Source organism: Alnus glutinosa, chromosome 2 (assembly GCF_958979055.1).
Source record: "Alnus glutinosa chromosome 2, dhAlnGlut1.1, whole genome shotgun sequence".
In the NCBI taxonomy this organism is placed as follows: domain Eukaryota; kingdom Viridiplantae; phylum Streptophyta; class Magnoliopsida; order Fagales; family Betulaceae; genus Alnus; species Alnus glutinosa.
The window spans coordinates 28,624,620-28,645,014 of NC_084887.1; the positions used below are offsets into that span (position 1 = coordinate 28,624,620).

General features: G+C 37.2%; 3 protein-coding genes across 3 annotated transcripts; 1 reads left to right on the plus strand and 2 right to left on the minus strand.

Annotated features, from left to right (window-relative positions):
- Positions 1–2: 2 nt before the first annotated feature.
- LOC133859235 (ultraviolet-B receptor UVR8-like) lies at positions 3–8,721 on the minus strand. Its single transcript, XM_062294566.1, has 11 exons — positions 8,422–8,721; positions 8,166–8,310; positions 7,921–8,031; positions 7,777–7,837; positions 7,411–7,529; positions 3,347–3,432; positions 2,949–3,150; positions 2,167–2,220; positions 1,356–1,469; positions 559–615; positions 3–414 (listed from the first exon to the last, which is right to left on the minus strand). The coding sequence occupies exons 1-11, from the start codon at positions 8,451–8,453 to the stop codon at positions 187–189; spliced, it is 1,209 nt and encodes a 402-aa protein (XP_062150550.1). The 5' UTR covers positions 8,454–8,721; the 3' UTR covers positions 3–186.
- LOC133860462 (uncharacterized) lies at positions 8,656–10,512 on the plus strand. Its single transcript, XM_062296063.1, has 2 exons — positions 8,656–8,709; positions 10,054–10,512. Exons 1-2 carry the CDS (start codon positions 8,656–8,658, stop codon positions 10,510–10,512), a joined length of 513 nt encoding a protein of 170 aa, XP_062152047.1.
- A 1,109-nt stretch (positions 10,513–11,621) lies between these two features.
- Positions 11,622–15,168, minus strand: LOC133859237 (14-3-3-like protein A). The gene is made up of 5 exons (XM_062294568.1): positions 15,008–15,168; positions 13,382–13,895; positions 13,073–13,195; positions 12,494–12,610; positions 11,622–11,894 (listed from the first exon to the last, which is right to left on the minus strand). Exons 2-5 carry the CDS (start codon positions 13,865–13,867, stop codon positions 11,817–11,819), a joined length of 804 nt encoding a protein of 267 aa, XP_062150552.1. The 5' UTR covers positions 13,868–13,895; positions 15,008–15,168; the 3' UTR covers positions 11,622–11,816.
- Between the last annotated feature and the right edge of the window lie 5,227 nt (positions 15,169–20,395).

Here is a 20,395-nt window from a genome sequence, read left to right on the forward strand (position 1 = left end):
CCTTCCAGAAGATGCGAACAATATATAATAAAGCAAACGGCGGCAATCCTACAAACAATTACCACTAAATCCAAACCAACAAGCCCAGCAATACATTTAGATGGATTATTTATAGAATCTGATCACCCGCCTGCTCATCGATCAAATTGTTCTTTCTATGTGGGTTTGTTGATCTTAAGTTGCAAGTTATAGAGACTGAAATTCATGACGCTTGTTTTTAGATTCATCAGTCTCCCATTCTACAATAGCTAGAGTGTGGCGTCCCCCACAAGCAACAAGTTTAGCAATCCAACGCCCCTCGGCTGCATCCTCACTGACATTTTTTGGCGGTGGGATGCTTATTGGCACTTCCATTGGTTGACCAGTGGTCACCTTCCGACCATATCCAAGACGTCCATGGTCACCTCGACCGAACTGTCAAAATCATGACCAGGGTAATCATAATCAATATTTCAATATTTTCCGATCATAGGAAAAACAAACATAAAAAGGTGCTACATTTCAAGGAAATACAAATTATGGCATTTCCCTAAACGAGTGAGTGTTCAAGATACTTACTGAGAACATGCGCCCATCACGTGTAAGTGCGACAGAATGCGTGCCTCCACAAGACACCTGGATCACCGATGAACAAATTATGTAGCAGATTCAGAAAAAGATTTCAAAGTATTGAAATGACACTGAATACAGTTTCCCTAATAACCTTTCAATGAATAGTTCATCCATTGGAGCTGCAACAAAAGAAAAATGAGGATGCATAGGGAATCACGTAAAAATGAATACAAACAACTTAACGTTGTCATAACTTGTGTACTAAAATTTTGCTATACAACCCTTGCTAATTACTTTATAGGTAATGACTTTTCTTTGTAAAAATCAATTTTGAAAAAGGGATTTATGCCTTTAAGACTTTTAAGTACAATGGGAAAAACCAGAAATTCTTTAATTGTTGCTTCCATTATTACTCTATGAATCCATACAGATGACTTAGATCAGGTTGATTGTGCCTGTACGAACAAATTCCTCCATCCCAGACAATGTTCTCATATTTCTTTGTTCATGGTTCTTGATATGATCTTTGTATCTATTGAACATTTCGCAGACCCTTGGGATTTCTTTTTTCGGTGATGAAACCACAAGAATGGTGACTTTGGCTTTAAAGATGGCATAAGTTAGAAACCTTGTGGATTTGATTTGTCTCTTACTCACCCAACACTATGCAGATCATGACACCATAATTGCAAGCTGTACTGATTTGGACATCCATCTACGCTTTTTAGACACCCCTCTTTCCAGTTAAGTTAATCTATAGTTGGTGGTTGGCGGAAAATGAATCTATGCTACTATGCCAGTACCTGAACAATGTTCTCTCCAGCTAGGAGATGAACTTTCTGAGGCAACATTTTACTGCTCTTGTCATTATCTCCAAATCCCAGCCTCCCATGTTCACCTCTTCCCCATCCATAAACCTGCAAGGGAATGGCTTATATTTTAAGGCAATACACTTGAAAACTTGTGTAAAACAGCTTCTTTTCCAGTAGGCAATGGCTCAGTCAGTTGCCGATTCAGGTAAGACATTATGATAAGTATCAGAATGGAGAAAAGAGATACAAAAAGAAAAAAGCAGTCATAGGCACTGTTCTGCATTTAACTCCAATTTCGATTTTTTGGCACTCAAAATCAATATAACAGAGAAGAAACTCACTCAAGATATAAGATTTTATATATGATATTCCAACCAGGAAGCCACCAGTACATAACTTTCAACCAAAAAGGTAAAGTCAATTCTTGCATTTTGCAGAAGACCACAAAGCCAAAATCAAGCCTTAAACTGAAAAAGCATTTAAACATTCATATAAACTGACCTACCACAAAAAGACCAACCAAATATGAGATAGAAAGTAAAGGACAAATTAATACTAAACGATGGTTCAAACAGTAATTTTGCTAGTCACAAATCATGTATAAACTTAATTAAAACTTTATCTAAGTTCTTGAGGGATTAATCTTAAACAAAAGGTCACCACTTCAGATCCTAATTTTGTCAATCTATACTAGCAGCTTCACGTTTTCAATTAAACATGCCTGAACAAGTAAATATAACAACACGCGATAGATCTACACCACAGAGAGAGAGAGAGAGAGAGAGAGAGAGAGAGAGATCACCTCTCCTTCATCAGTCAATGCAGTAGAATGCCAACCTCCAGCAGCAATATCAACCTAGAGGTGCATAAAGGTCAAAGGGGCTATCAGAATAGTTCAACCACATACCAACAAACAAGCACAGTTCTGAACATTTAACCATCAAAACATATGTAAGACATTGTTTCCATCCTAGCTAAATGTAAATAACAAAAATCAAAGATGAAATGGTTGAAAGGTCTAAAGCCAGAATAAGATCTCGGAACCAATGAAAGTAAAAGAGGAAAACAGATTTGCGGTTTTATTTTATGTTATGTAGAGTGTATGATCTAATGTTACTGGTGCTAAACCTTTCCACAAAGGATTCATTACTGAAGAAAACCACATCGAATCTTCAGTCTTTTGTCAATGGTTTTGACCTCAAACCTAGATGAACTGGTGACTAAGTTGATACACTAAGCCAAGTGGATACCAACAAAAACAAATTGAGTTGAAGGCTTCTTGGACACTTTTGAGCAAGCGTGCTGAATCTCACTAATTAAACAAGGTGGAGGATGAGATTGTGGGTTCGAGACTCATTGAGTGTGCATGTAACTTATGAATCAAGAAAGAAAGTGTAAATTATAGAAAACACACTCCATGATCAATTTGATTCTTAAACCCTTTTTCTTCACTTTGCTTTGACAGAATATTATCATGGATCAAGGCACACTTGAACTGCACCTTGCAAACCATTAATATTTAATACCTAATGGAAATGGAACATACAAATAAAACAGAAGGATTTTAAATGATGAGTTACAAACCAAAGTAAGACCAGAAAGTCCAAGGACAGGAACAGGTTGTGATCTTGGTTGGGTATCTCCGGTTCCAAGTTGTCCATATTCATTATTGCCCCATGCCCATAAAGTTCCATCCTCTTGGAGAGCCAAATTATGAAATGCCCCAACTGCAATGAGCCTCACACTTTCAAGACCTTGAACTCGAACAGGAACAGAGATCTGTTTTCTGTGAATATGACATAAAGAATATGTAAACGTAAAATAGAGACTACTTATTTACAAGCATGCAGCAAACTATCACAGTGTGACAGAAGAAGTAAAACACACTCCATAAGGTTTGAAACAAGCTAACCTGTTTCATTAATAAGGTAAAAGAGATGAATTAAAATAAAATGACAGAATTAAGTCTAAGGGGAATATACATGTCTCCAGGAGGCCATGGCTGACCCCATGTCCATACATGCCCCTCACGTGTAAGTACCACAGAGTGAGTACCTCCTGCAGCCACCTGTGATATAAGCAATAAGAGGATATTAAATACAAATAGGGCAGTCACATCAATGTATAAACGCTAATATGGAGAAGAGGGGGGAGAAGAGGTGGAGATAAGAAAATTACTATGTCATGCCAGTTTAAGAAACTAAACACCTGGGTTACTTATAGTTGCATCAATCAAAATATTGATGTGCTTATCAATGCATGAATAGATGAGGACATAAAAAATATGAATGATTTTGAAAATAAAGAGCCATCTTAGCTAAAAACAGCTTTAAATGCTTATGTATTTCACGGATAAGTACAACCACTACAATGAATCTTGGAATGAACTGCCCTATGAATTGGAATATGGTTTGAAAACAAGTGGACTTGGCTCATTGAATGAGTTTCAAAACAAGTAATCATGAAGAGCTTTGAAAATACAACATTTTGCAAATTAGCAGGCTAGATTGACATTTATCTCAAGTTTAGCAGTGTACTATATTCGTCATATGAAGATGAGAAGTTTTCTAAATGTAGGTCTAAGATTTTTTTATACCATGTTGACAGATAAGGGCAAATAAATAGATAAATCTAAGACCAAGGGAGGAAAAAAAAGGTTTAGCTACCTTGATCTAACTGTTGACATAGGTGAAGATAGATGAACACACAAACACCCACATGCATAGTCACAAAGTTGAGCTCAACATGAGAGAATGTATGTTGAAATGGAATCGCCATACGAAGCAAAGGAGCAGCAAGAGTATAATGGAGTGATATAGTTAGGGTGGAAGGCATATGAATATACATGGGTGGCATCCAGGCTGTAAAGATGAACATAATGATCCATAAATTGACTGTAGTTATAGCACTAGCATTATGTCCATCATACAAAGAAGAAATAAAAAAAGAAAAGAAAAAAAAAAGTTCTAAATGTGGGTTTAAAATCATTCAGAGCACTCACAGTGGAGTAGCTAAACTCATCTTTTGGCCAGAGTACTTAACAAAAACAAGAAAACCCTCCTCCATTAGCTTATGTAAAGCAACGCTAGAATAGAGCTGCCGTCCATTTGTGAACAGTGCAATGCCACATGTAGCGTTGCACTGTTCACAAATCTAGTGAATATTTTATTGTTCTTTCCTTACTTTCTTTCACTTTCTTCCTCTTACTGTTGTAAGTCGTCTTCCCAGCACATCTTGGCTTTGCCCATATTGCTAGAGCTGGCTGTCGCCGTGTTCGAAGAGTCCAGCAGAGAGTGGAGATGAGGATCCAGCTCCCTCTTCATGGCTTTTGCTTTTCTTTTCTTTTTTTTTCCTGTTCAGCTACTGCTGTGTTTTTTTTTTGATAGGTAATAAGTAGGTCTTATTAAAAGCGTAAGGCGCCCCTCAATACACCGGCAGTATACAAGAGAACGCACCTAGCTAGAAAGAGAAAAACGAACAAGAAATTCATCAAAGGTAAACGACAACGGTGACACAAAAGCCACCGTCCAAAGATACAAAGTATGAAAAAAAGAAGCTAAAATTTCCTCCAATGATCTCTCCAAGTCCTCAAAACACCTATCATTTCTTTCCTTCCAAACACACCAGAGAATGCATGTTGGCACCATCTTCCAGATAACAGCACTCCTTTGCCTCCCAGCCGTCCACCAACACTCAAACAAGTCAAGGACTCTTAGAGGCATAACCCAAGACAGCCCAAAACGAGAAAAAATAGCACTCCACATAGCGTATGCAACATCGCAGTGAAGGAGAAGGTGATCCACTGATTCCCCGCTTCTCTTACACATGCAACATCTATCCACCACAATGATATGCCTCTTCCTGAGGTTATCCCCCGTTAGGATCTTGCCTAGAGCCGCAGACCAAGCGAAAAAAGCCGCCCGCGGAGGAGCCTGAGTCTGCCATACACTCTTCCACGGAAAGTGACTTCTCACATCGCAAGTCAGAGAGCTAAAGAAAGACCCTACCTTGAACAAACCTTTTTTGGAAGGGGTCCACCACAATTTGTCTTCACTGCCTCTATTAAGACTGACCGAGTGCAATACCTGGAAAAACGCAGCAAAGGTATCCACTTCCCAATCATGCGCTTCTCTAAAAAAGCACACTCTCCACTGATTGAAGCCCCCCACAGGCTCCACATTATCCGCAACTGAAGCATCCTTCGCACGAGCAATTCCAAATAACACAGGAAAAGCTTCCTTAAGAGTTGAGTTCCCACACCACAAATCATGCCAAAATTTTGTTCTAGCCCCACCTCCCACCTCAAATCTAGAGAATCCTACAAAATTCTCCCACCCTTTCCTGATGTTCTTCCATAACCCCACCCCAAAAGTACATGTAGGCTCTAGGGAGCACCAACCTCCCCATAGACTTCCAAACTTGGAATCCACCGCTATTCTCCACCAAGCATCCCTCTCAATCCCATAACGCCACAGCCATTTGCCTAATAGAGCCTTGTTAAACACCACCAGATTTCTAATACCCAACCCGCCTTCTGAAACTGGAGTGCACACTTTAGACCATTTCACCAAATGATACTTGAACTCATCACCAATTCCTCCCCAAAGGAAGTCTCGTTGTAGCTTCTCAATACGAGCACCTACACTTGCCGGGATAGGAAAAAGAGACAAAAAATACGTGGGCAAGTTGGAAAGAGTACTCTTGATTAGGGTAACTCTACCTCCCTTGGAAAGGTATAACCTTTTCCAGCTGGCCAACCGACGTTCAACCTTCTCAATAACACCATCCCAGATATGAATAGATTTGTAGGAAGCCCCCAACGGAAGGCCTAGATACTTCACCGGTAGATTAGCAACCCCACACCCTAGAATATCGGCAAGACCTTCCACTTGAACTACGTCTCCCACAGGGATTAAAGCTGACTTGGCCAAATTAACCTTCAAGCCCGAAGCAGCTTCAAATAGAAGAAAGAGGCTTCTAAGATAACGCAACTGAGCATGGCGAGCATTGCAAAAAATCAAAGTATCATCTGCAAATAACAAGTGTGAGAATGAAACATTACCCACACTAAATCCTTCGAGTAAGCCCCCCCCTACCGCAGCTGAAATCATTCGACTCAATGCCTCCATCACAAAAACAAATAACAAGGGTGAGAGAGGATCCCCTTGTCTCAATCCACGTGAACTGCTGAAAAATCCATTGGGAGAGCCATTAACCATCACTGAAAATCTCACAGAGGATATACAATGTGTTACGGGTCGTAAGAAGAAGATGATGAATTTGAAAAAGACCCGTTGCGACTTGCGAGCTGTTGAATGTTGAGGAAAGATTGTTTTCAGAGATGGAAGAAGCTTCAAGAAGGAGATAGGGTGATGTGTCAAGATATCAATGGTTGGGCGATTGAGGAATCGAGGAAGTGGGTTGCAGCTGGCTTTTAGGTGGGTTAAAATTGATTATTTTAATAAAATAGAGATGAAGTTTAGATAAGTTGATGGAGGAAGGTGTTGAAAAGTGGTTAGCTAAACTAGCAAAAGTAGGTTTTCGTTAGCTATTTTAGATAAATTGTACATAATCGGATGGGAATGCTCTCAGACACCATGTTGACAGATAGAGGCAAATGAATAAAAAAATATAAACCCAGGGAAAAGGGGAAAAAAGGCTTAGACATTTTGATGTAACTGTAGAGAGATGAACACACAGACACCACGCATGAAGTTGAGCTCAAGATGGGAGAATGTGGTGTAAGATGGATTCACCATATGAAACAAGAACCAGCATGAGTATCTGAAGTAATATATAAAGGTGCTAAAACATGAGTGGCCTTCAAGCTGTGAAAAAGAACATATTGATCTAAAAATTAAAATTTATGACTATCTAACTTGGATTCACCCAAGGGTTGGACATTTCTTTCAACCATATCCTAGAAAACAAATGATACAACAGAATAAATTTTTATAAACTCAATCATTAGAAACAAAACACAGCGAGAGGATACCGTGTGATAAACTTATAGCACAATTCCATGCATTGGCATGACTAAAATTACCTGACGAACCACAAGCTTTGGTGCACAGCGTTGAGGAATCACTATATCCCTTCTCAAAGGCCTACCCGTGTCATCTTTCCTCTCCGGTTCTTCCCCACATTGCCCGTACTCATTTCCACCTACATTAGTTTAGCACGCATCAATGCAAATCCCATCAACCCTCTCTTTGAAACAACACAGCAGAAACGAAGGAACTAACATCAAATTATGTCTATTTTGTTAAGTGGAAAGTTTACCAAAATAACAAAATTTCACAACCATGAACCCAACTTCTCAGCTAAGTGGAGCGAACCCCTTTTTTATAACAAGTTATAAATGAAAAAAACAATCTTTTAAAAAAATAACAAAGAAAGAGTAGTTAAATACCCCAGGCATACGCTCGGCCTTGATCATCAACAGCCAAACAGTGCCACCCACCAATGGCCGCCTACAACAAATCAAAATTACCGCATGGAAAGAGAAACCAACCTTTTCGGCATTTCAAATCGAAAGCATTACTTAAGCAATTACCTCAACAATTTTAGCATTGTTAAGCGCCTTAACCTGGCTCGGGATGTTCTCAGTCTTGGTCTCTGGCGGGTGCCCCAGTGTCCCTCTCTGGTTCCACCCCCACGTAAACAACTAACAACCACCCAACAAAAACAAAATCAGTCATAATAATAGCAGCAGCAGTAGTTGAGATAAGTAATAGTGAATCTAAAGCAATAGAATAGAAGAAGAAAAAGAAGGTTGCAGAAAAAGTAGTGGGAGGGGACCTTGCCGTCGTGGCAAATGGCGAGGGAGTTGCGGCTGCCGGCGACGACGGAGCGGACAGAGTGGAAGTCGAGGGCTTTGACGACGCAAGCCCATTCTTTCTCTTCGTTGTTCCCAATCCCCAACTGCCCGTCCTCTCCTGAGCCCCTGAGATTCACAAAAATATGAAAAAAAAAAAAAAATCTCTCTTCCATTACCACTAACTATGTGCACATATATAGAGAGAGACAGAGGGAGAGACAGAGCGAGAGTACAGACCAAGCGATGATGGCGGAGGTATTGTAGGCCATGAGAACGATTGCGAGAGTACTTCAAGTTGAAGCAGCAGTGGGGGTTAGTGTGTTTGCTTCTTCTTTTTTTAATATGTATATATAATTATATATATAAATTGATTCATCCAAAAAAAAAAAATTTATATATTAGAGATAGAGACAAAGTCACTTTCTATCAGTTGGAGAAAGCGAACCCGATTCCAAATTGGGACCAGAAAAGATGACGAAGGAGATTTATGGAGAGCACACGGTTGTGGGAACTAAGAACGGTGTGGTATAAATTTTCATTTTTCAAGCGTCAATTACCCATTTACCCTCGTGGTCGTGGTTGGCAAGAGGGATGAAGTAAGGACAGATGTTTTTAAGCCTCTTTTTGATAACGCCTTTAGCTTAAAAAATAAAATAAATGGTTAAATACGTTTTTAATCCTTGAATTTTAAAAATTTTAATTTTTGATATTTAAGTTTTAATTTGTATCACAAATGATACTTCAGTTTTGAAAAATGACCAAATTAATACCCGAGTCAAATTTTTCGTCTAAAAACTAACGGCCCCATGTGTCACGTGTTTTAGTATAAAAAAATTTAAAAAAATCTTTAAAAAATAATTAAAAAATAAAAAAAAATTAAAAAAACTGAAAAAAAAAAGAAAAGAAAAGAGGGGAGCCACCCTCTTAACCGGTCTAGGGGTTGTTCGGCCACCACAGGACACACTAAAAAAAAAAAAAATCGAAAGTCTTGACCCTCATAGATTGCCAAAGGGTTTTAGTTGGACCCGAAAGGTTTTGCCTCCTCTCTCAAACGAAGGGATTTGCCCTCTCACTTCATTTTTCCCTCTGCCCCTCATATATTTCCTTCAATCCCTGGCCTTCGAACAAACCTAATATTGATCAAGGGAGTGACTTTACCATAAGCTTCTATGACAATAATACTTCCCGTAATCACAATCATTACAACGTTGAAAACGTCTAATTTTGTTTCCAACTGTATTAGGCTGCGTTCAGATTGGGTAAGGCATCAAGCCACCACAATGTCAAGCCAACTGTGGAATTCCGAACCTAGCAAAAAGGAATAAGATTCTCTCTATTTGCTTGCGAGGGCGATGACTGATTTTTAATTTCTTTAATATTTTTTGCACTTCCATAAAGCTTCATGCCAAATTGTCATGTTGCTTTAACCAGTCTCAGCCCAAATTCTAAGCTAATGGGGAGAGAGAAAATTTTGAATTGATAAAAGAGGATTAAAGTAACTTTTTGGTACCCTAAATGATTGTTTCATTAAAAATAAATAAAATTTTATTAAGAATGAAAAAAAAATAGAATAAAATAACGCTGGTGTTACAGTTTATAAAAATGTAATTACCCATCAGAATGACTATTCCAAAATTATTTCATTTTCTTACCAAACGTAACCGTCAAGTCTAAGAAAGAAGAGGGTTTGGTATAAAACGAATGGCTATTTGGAACCAGGCTGCTATGTTAAAACATATTTGGAGTCACTTTGCTCAAGCTGGTTTCTTATGGATTACTTGGGTAGAAAAGAATTGGTTTAAGAGTAAAAGTTTCTAGCAAATTTCTATCCCTAATTCCTGCTCTTGGAGCTGGAAATAACTTCTAAAGCTAAGAGATGTGGCTAAGAAGTTTTTGAGCTTCAAGGTTGGCGAGGGAACCCTGATATTCATGTGGCTAGACTGTTGGCATTCAGATGGTTATCTTCTTGATAGGTATGGATTTGGACCTGTTTATGATGTAGGTAGTTGTGTTGATGCAAAGCTCTCTTCCATCATCCAAGGTGGGGAGTGGTTTTGGCCTTATGCTCATTCAGATCTTCTAGTTCACATCCAAGGTCAGCTCTCTTTGGTAAATATTGGGGTAAAGGATCTAGCTATTTGGAAAGCAAAGAGAGGAGTTTACAATTGTGCAGAAACTTGGGATGCTCTGCGGGAGAAGGAAAATGTTGTTGAGAGGTGGAAGATTGTGTGGTTTTCGGTGGCCATTCCTCGTCACTCTTTCTTGCTTTGGCTTGTTTTTAGGGATGCCTTGATTACTAAGGAAAAAAATGTGCAAATGGGGCTATGAAGGTGATTGTTTATGCCCATTATGTAGAGCCAGAATTGAGAGTAGGGAACACCTATTTTTCAGGTGTAGCTTCAGTAGTTGGGTGTGGAGGAATGTAATGCTGGATTGTTTGGAATCCCATCTGGTTGAGGGTCGGTCAGAAGTTGCACAGTGGAGTGTAAATCAGCCGAAGGGGTAAGGTTTAAAAACTGGAAAATGATTTGTGGGGACACGTCCCTTTTTATTAAAAAATGGATTTTTAATAAAAATGGTCGGACAGGGGACGGGAAACCGTCCCCTGTGAATCACTCTAGAAACTAGACTTTGTAAGCCGAGTCTTGAGGCTGTTGTTTATCATATTTGGATACATCGGAATAATTTGATCCATGGCAATGCATTGTGTTCGGAGGAGACCCTTATTGCCGAGATTAAATGGGATATCAGGTCAAGGCTTATGGGGAAGGGGAAGGGGAAGTACCGGAGGACAGCAGTAAATACTCGGCTGATGCAGATTTGGAATCTGCAGAATTTAGCTTGAAGTTGCTGATTTTTGCTGTTTCTTTGTTGTAGTTTTCTGCTTTGTTTGCCCAGGGACTAATGTGTAAGGGCTTGTGTTTTCTTGTTTGTTCTTTTGCCGTAGGCCCTTTGGGCGGATGGTTTTCCAGCTTTGCTGGTTTGTAGTTGATTTGTTTAATTGGTTTATTAAGTTCTTATTCATCCAAAAAAAAAGAAACCATCAAGTCTATGCCTCCCCCCCACCTTTACTGGAGCACCCCAATTTAAAAAGGCAAACCCTCACAAATTCAATTCAGTTCCACCACCAAATTTAGCTTCAGCAGAGCCCTAAGACTAGAGGAACCATGATATAAATTATAAGGGAATATATGCGGCAGGATCCAAAAAGGATTAACCGTCTTTGGGGAAGCACTGCAGGCTTAGCCTTGCTACACTTGAGAGTCGAGACACACCAAGACAAACTCCATTTAGGGTTTTAAATTCCGGCTTGCCAAGTAACAAAAGTGCAACAACAAATATGCAAAAACAGAAAGCAAAAACAATGAGACCAAAATTGCCATGCACCTGATACTTAAAGAGCATCAATTTCAACACTACTTGTACACCAGCATCACTGAAACACCAAACCACATTCTTCTCATCAATAATAAAAGCACATTCATATCTTTCGGAACAATTCAACCCCAAGTGCTGCTGTAAGCACTCAAGATCACCAGTTCATTATGAAATCATGCTACAACAACCCACATGCCATCTATGTAAAAGGTCTCAAATTTAAAAAAGTACAGAGTACACATCCTATGAACTTATCACTGCGACGGTGGCTGCTGTGGAGCCTCGGCTGACTCACGCTTGGATGCTTCCTTAATTTCATCTCCAGTATCGTCCTATAAAATAGAAGACAACATATACATTTAGCGAGAAAAAATATATCAACAAGAAAACTTGAGAAAGCAACAATCATACACAGCTGAACTTGTGCACCCACCCACCCACTATTAATGGATCGGGTGCAACTTTAGATCAATGTATACTGTGACCAGAATCAGTACAACCCAGCCTTGGTCAATTTTGACACTTACTTTTTAATGCACTGAGAAACAAATTTTGGGTCCAGGTAGTGTTCGCCGAAAGCTACACTATTTTAGGTACCATGACCCATTCATACGGATCAAACCTGGTAATTTGATCCCAGCACAACCCGGGTTAAATATCAAACCAACCTAGCTCAGACCAGCTTACATTCTATAAATGCCAAATGCACAGCACACAAGAATAAAGATGAATTTAATGCACAAAGATTATGGTGGTGCAACTGCCAGGTAGGTAGGTTTCCTATTTTTGTTCATGATGATAACATAGCAGTTTGGACAACAAAAATTCAGCGACACACACAGGTCGCACACAAATGCAAAGGAATGCAAGCTTATGGACTCGCGTGCGCCCGCACAGAAAGAGAGAGAGAGAGAGTGAGAGAGAGGGGGACCGTGATGTCAGAAGTCCACAAAGTCAGATTGTCTCGAAGAAGCTGCATGATCAATGTACTGTCCTTGTATGACTCCTCACCCAATGTATCCAGCTCGGATATAGCTTCGTCGAAAGCCTGCCAAATATTAAGAAAGGCGACAATGAGAGAGAGTGGCAGACAACCTTGTGGATGGCTTAAATCCTTGTTGTCAAAATTTCAGTAAAACTTCAGACAGCTAAAACAATTTTTTAACAAATGCCATTCCATTTAAAAAAATGCTACAACAAAGAAATAAAAAGTTTAGAACCTTAATATAACCTACAGTCAAGAGCATCATCCCTATCATAATAAATCTAGAGCAAGCATGGATACGTTCACAAAACCAAAAAGATCACTCAATATCCAGATCTCCATCATCACCTGCTAACATGTATTTCTTAGAAGCTAATATTTATTTGAACCAGCCAAAAAAAATGGCCTATAATTTTATACATCACGTGTACAACTAGGAATCAAGCAATCAAACACATTCTAGTAAAGCATACCCATATAACAACAACTGCAAAACAATAAGCAAAAGCAGTAGAGTGAAAATACCTGCTTTGCAAGATTGCAAGCACGGTCTGGTGAGTTAAGGATTTCATAGTAGAATACAGAGAAGTTAAGTGCAAGACCAAGCCTTATTGGGTGGGTAGGAGCAAGTTCAGCCAGAGCAATATCCTGTATCAAAAAAAAAAAAAGCAGGCTCAGAAATCATTATACAGAAAATACCCTTAAAAATAGAGTAAAACAATCACAAAGGGAAATGAAGTGATAAAAGCCTCAGCCAGGTACCTGTGGTGAGCCAACAAACGTACCTGAGCAGATTTGTCAGCCAAAAAAACCTACCAACACCGAAAAACCTACCTGAGCAGACTTGTAAGCCAACAAGGTGCTCTCAGCAGCTTCCTTCCTTTCAGCTCCAGTCTTAAACTCAGCCAGGTACCTGTGGTAATCACCCTTCATCTTGAGATAAAACACCTTTGACTCAGCAGATGAGGCCGATGGGATGAGATGTGACTCAAGAAGGCTCAAAATGCCATCACAGATCTTGCTCAGCTCGGACTCAATCTTGCCTCTGTACTCCTTGATGACTGCAACATGATCCTCATTTCCTCTACTCTCCTCCTTCTGCTCAATGGAAGAGATGATCCTCCATGAAGCCCTCCTGGCCCCAATCACATTCTTGTAAGCCACGGAAAGGAGGTTCCTTTCCTCCACAGACAACTCCTCGGCATCCACCGTCTTTGCAACTTTCTCCATGAACTCAACCATTTCCTCGTAACGTTCAGCCTGCTCGGCCAGCTTGGCCATGTAGACATTCTCCTCACGAGAAGAGTCAGCGGGCGACATCTTTGCTATACCAAACAATTACTTAAGTCTGCAAATCAATTCAAAACATTCTTATTAATATCATGACCTAGATATTACAAACTCTAAATCAAACATCTAAATAGGTACTCGGCAAACTTTGCATAACAATGATAAATCACATACGGAATTAACATTAGAATGCAGTCAGCAATTAAGCACTAATCACCAGACCATCTCTCTGGTTGCTAGCAGATATTAGGAAGCAAAACTAAAATGGAATTATTGAAATCTTATGCCTAAAATTGTTGTGACATACAGAAAAATGAAACCCGACCCTCAGTACATGATTGAGGCACGGTGAGGACAACTATCAGTTTTCTGAAAATCCAAAACATCAAAATTCTCAATCATAACCTGATATACATAGGTTAGCAATTCATTATCATTTACATCATTAACATAGCAAGCAAATATAAATTAACTCAGTGATTGGTTGCTGAAATATATGAGAAAGAAAGGTGACAAATTTAGCATTGGGAACAGTTCAGAGAAATATTTTTGATTTCCCCCTTAAAGTTTCAAGCCCTAACACCAGTACCCAACACGTTTATTTCTTTCCTTGAATCAAAATTTCTCAGCAACCAAACAGATCAAATCGCACTTGCGCTATATATATATATATATATATATATATATATATATATATATATAGATAATTTCTCCAAAGAACCACAAACTCACATAAACTATTACAAACAGTCATTGGACACTCACTTGAGGAAAGGTTATCATACCCTCCGTCTTTAACAATAACAAAACCGAGATTCAAACTCCAATCATTTTCCTTATCTCTTTCTTTTCAGACACTTCCTTGCAAACCAAATCATAAGTAGAAATCTCAACAGTACTCCGGTCAAATCAACATGCGTCAAAAGCTCAAATCTAGCAGATCCAGTCAAAAACACCGAAATAAAACCAAAAAATAACTTAATAACAATGGAAGACAAAGGAAAAAACAAATCGAACAAACAATAGCTCCAGATCTCATAAGAACCAGCCTACGAAGCACACATCAAACACACCAAAACAAAACGAAAATCCAACGGATCTGACCCTAACCCCAACCCTAAGCCTAAGCCTGCAAAGCAAAGAAACCGATCAGAGCGACAGCGACCATACCTCTTCTCTGGTTCGCGTAGAAGACCCTCTCTCTCTCTCTCTCTCTCTCTCTGTGAGTGCGTGAAATTAGAGAAAGAAATGGAAACGAGAAGGGAAAGGAGGGGAGGGCTTCTGGTGTTTAATAAAGGTCGCCACGAGTGAGAAGGAAGAGAGTTGGTCCAATCAGAGCGCGACATGTGGTGCGTAGGCGGAGAATCCGTGGGAGTTTTTGGTCTTTTATGTTCCTTCTTAGGGCGAGAGTCTGCACGCTGGCGTTGACCGTCAACAGGCCCTGCAGGGCGACACGTCATCATTGCGTCTTTGTTGGGGGAGGGCGGACTTGACTATCGTTTCCAGCTATTTTTTTTTTTTTTTTAACAATTTCCAGCTTTTTTTTTTTTTTTTTGAACAAATTTCCAGCTATGTTGAAGCCTGGCAATGGAGCCCAAAGGCCGTATTATCGCCGTTTCCTATTTTATGTTCCGATTTTATATATATATAACTGATAAATATTTCCTAACTACTCTCAATTGACAAGTGAATTATAATTTATACTCTCCGATGTTATGGTTAGTTGCGGATACCAGAGTTTCTCTCCGTTATGAAAAAAAAAAAAATTGAAGAATAAAAAATAAAGAGTTTTTAATTTAAGTATTTGTCAGTGGTTTTATGTTTTTTAATAAACTAGACGTGACTGGTAAATTGAATCTTAATTGAAATTATAAAATAAAATAAATAAATAAAGACTGGTGCATTATGATGACGAAGGGGTGTCTCCCTTTGGGTGTCGAAGGGACTCTTAAGTTCTGTCTATAAACATCATATTCTCGCCGTTTTCATTTTATTTTATTTTTTACTCTTTTTTTTTCGTTGGGGTAAACCTGAAAAAGAAAAAGAGTTTCTCATTTAACTACATATTAGTGGTTTTTAATTTTTTTATGAAGTTGTATGGGGATTTACTTTTTGGGGGAGGCGAGGAGGCTTCTACAGTTCTACGGTTTTGTTGTTCCGGTTTAATAAATATCATTATTATTATTTATTTATTTATTCATTTATTTTGAACACAATAAAATATAAATAATGTGAGTCCATTTGGGCGACATGACGGCATGCCGGCATGACGAGGCTGATCGAGAGCAAGTCATGGCTTGCTGTTGTGGCAATGTGGCATAGGTGAAATGTGAGTCAGATGGGCCGGGTAGCATTAGAAAAATACGCCAGTTGCATTCGCATGCAAATTCTTCGTATTGTTATTATTATTTACGCTTTTGGCTAAATTTATATTGTTATTAAATCATAAGTCGCACATAGAACGAATTTATATTGTAAACTACAATTTTAAGAAAATATTTATTTGTAAACCTGTTGTTCACTCGTCAATGAAATTCGGATGGCTATTGTTTATAGCCGCCTTTAGTTCCTATTATAGTATTATAGTTTCATAATAGTTAAATTAAGTATTATAAATTATTATTTTTATGTATGTTAACAATTTTTTTTTTTTTTTTTATAATGTGAACAATAAACAATAAATAGGCTCTCCAACCCATTCAATATTCATTATTCACATTATAAAAAGTCTTTTTTTTTCTTTTTTTTTTTCTCTCTACCTTTCTTTCTTTCACTCTCTCTCTCTTCCTATTTTTTTAATACTCTCTCCCATACAAAATAATATTTAAAAAAAATAAGTATTTGGTTTGAGTCTCTCACTTATCTTTTATCCATCTTGGGTACAAAATGTATCCAAATTCTTCATTAAATCTATAAAATCACATGTGGGTTTCATGACTTTACAAAAAAGTTGTACAAAAGATGTATAAGAGCATAGCCTCAAATGTATCTAAATAAAATAAAAACAAAAGAATAAATGGTTTTCAATAAGGTGGAGGTGACGTGTACCTTTAAACCATATGTTTCCAATTTCATATGCTTTTAATTTCTAGCCCAAAATGTCAAACTAGGCATGATGATAGAAAAGTTGGCTAGATTAATTAGTCCCGGTTCAAAGGTTACACATAAGCGCAAAAAATAGAAAAACAAAAGGCAGATTATCCCAAACATCAATGAGTTTTGCCTCTATGATACATAAGGACCCAAGGTTTTTACTTTGATAATTAAAGTCATATGCTTTATTCGCGTGACAAATAGCTCTCACCTTGTTGAATTTTTCATCCAATTTTTAATGAAAAACCTTGTCACACGTTATATTGTCCTCTTTAGACTAATAAAAATGTGACACATGTATCCAGATACACGTCAACTTACCATACAAGTAGTCCAGGTCTAATATAAAAAACAGAGCAGGTTGTATGAGAAAACAAACTAAAAAACAAATAAACATAGAAACAAAAAAAAAAAAAAAAAAAAAAAAAAAAAAAAAAAAAAGGAAAGGAAAAAAGAAAAAAAAGGTTCAACTTCCCCGTTGCCGTCAAAAGTGCCCCACGATCACCATCCACCAAGGACGCAAGGATCTCCCACGTGGACGTCCATGTTGCAGCCAAAGGAACCCCCATGTTTGAAAATAACCCTATCGGTTTTATCCCCAAGGGTAATACTTGAGTGTCATATCAATATAAAATGATCTCAAAAGGATACTAGAAGAAGTTCTAAAATTCTCCTTTTTAAATTATAGACTTGTCTTGTAAACACCATTTATTTCAACCATAAAGTTTAAGGCCTTTAAAAAATACCACCTATGTGACAGAATCTGGATCATTGGCACTCTCTCAGCGTGTTGATGCTGGATTGATCAATAAGCAATAAATCATACAGGTGAGTAATATTTTATATGATATCAAGTCATTTGCATTAATTACTAAAAACAACAAATTGTTATTCTTACTGGTTGTGAAGTAAGTTGTGCTGAGTCAGCTTAATGGTTCAAAAGTTCAGCTCATACTGATGGCAGCTATTATACTTTGGGGCTTGTTACTTACGCATCATGAGCACAACAGGGACACAACAGCCCCACACACTGGGGCCCACCCCCATGTGAGGAGTTGTCATGCTCCTGTTGTGTCCATGATGTGTAAATAACATTTTTCTTATACTTTAGTAGATCTCTTCCTTCTCGTCATAGTTTATATTCCTAAAGGGGCGTTTGGCATGCATAATAAGTTAATAACCATTATCTTAGAAAAATGAATAGATTTTATTAAGAATAAAAGGTGAAATGAAATAACTTTAAAATAATTATTCTTATTGTCCATGAGAAAATAACTATTCTTTAATTTAAGGTAATATGTATAAAAACACAATTACGATAAATAAGACAAGACAATCACACAAAAAAAAATATCAAGACTTAGGTGCATCACTCCATGCTGCCTTAGCAGCACTCCCATCATGAAGTCCCAAATTATTATTTTATATAAAAATAAAAATAAAAAAAAATTAAAAAAATTGTATTATTTAATTATTTGTATATAATTTTTAAAAGATTTTTATTTTTAATTTTTTAATATAGTGCTACGTGTCAACTTCAGTGGTTAACACGTGGCAGATCGTTAATTTTAGTACGAAAAATTTAATAGAAGTACCAAATAGATTTTTACCCTCAACTCAGGTACCACATATGATACAAATGAAAAATTCAAGTAATAAATTTAAAAACGATTAAAACTCAAATACCAATGAAGTATTTAACCCTTATTTTAAAACAAACCACAGGGCATGCGTCAACAGAGGTGTTCTACTCACAAAATAAAATAAAATAAACATAAATAAAAGCGTACCATCTTGAACAATACATACCCCTCTTAGCAACTTTTCTAAAGCATGTTTCTTTTTTAAAAGTAAAATTAGCCTTTTGTGGTTTACTTAAATTACAAATCGATCTCTCTTTTATAAAAAATAATTTAGAGATATTTGGAGTAGGTCAAAATAATAATTTAGTTTCTGTAGTCAAATTTTACCAAAATATTTGACAGATTCCGTTAGTGCATTACATCTGCATCAATAGAATAATGACACATATCACTCTTAATTAAACAAAAGATATCAATATATAAAACTTTAAAAAATAAAAAATAAAAAAATAAAAAGAAAGTGGTTGCTCCTTTTGAATTGTGATCCTCTCAAATTATTTGCCCGAATTTGAGAGAATTCTGGCAAGTGATTGTGAAAAGACCACTTATAGGACCCACATGACCAAATAAAAAATAAGTTGCACAACCATTTATTCGGTCAGGTCGGGCTCATGAATAGTCTCTTATAATCACATACCCAAACTCTCTAAAATTCGGGTAGATAATTTGAGAGGATCATTGTAATGACCCAATAAAAGTGCTAGCCACATCTGCGCTATCATTCAAAAAGGACTAGTCAATTTGAAGTTCTCCTATAATTTATTATAAAACCCAGTTTTACCTAGTAACTAGGCAATATGTGACTTACCACCCATGATTATCTTTATAAATCACTCACTATATGTGAGTTATTCATCTCTTCCCAATATGAGACCGAAGTGTTACAATCATGATTGAAGGGAGCGAGTGGCATGTGGCCTACGAGCCACCCAGATGGGGCCGGGAGTGGCGTGCGACCATCCCCATGGGCTAAGGGTGTCTCGCAGGCCACCCCTTTATTTATTTATATTTTTATATATTTATATTTTAATTCTATCCTTTTTTTTTTAATAAAAAAAAAAAAGCTTACACGTATCATAATTAAATTGGTGATGTAGCATACTAATAGATCGAATCTATCAAGTGTTATGACAAAATTTAATTACAGGTACTAAATTATCATTTTAACCTACCACAAGGACTTATTAATTATTTTTTATACCGCATTAAGTGATTTGTAATTTACACTAATTTTATATAAGAAATACAATTTAAAAGGTACTGACGTGATAAAAGCAAATATGGCTAGAAGTCGCTTGGCTTCTAATATTAATTTTTAGTTATGATAAAGGCAAATTAGGACATAAATTAGCTATGAACTGGTTTATAGTTAATTTTTACAAACTAGTATAATAAAGTGACATGTATTATTAATTTTTATATACTTTCTTATTAATGTTATATAAAAAATATGCGAGAAACACATACTATTAAAAAAAATGTACTTTTCACATTTTAAGAAATACTTCTCTTTGCGATTTTTATAATGATTTGTAAGAATTAGTTACAATCTTGTTTGAGTTACTATTCTTTTACTACAATCCCCCGTAAACTTATGTTTGTAGTCCAAATGAGTATCACATGATTCACATGACGCAATATGGATAAAAAAAAATAATTAAATAATAAAATTTGATAGCTCAATAGGTTAATAAGTGGGCCCAAATATTTTGAGAAATAGGGGGCAATTGGGCCAAAACTTCATACAATCTGGCCGGACATTTACAGCCCATTTTAAGCCATGATATCGTCACCTTCCCGTGAGATAAACGACAAATAGACG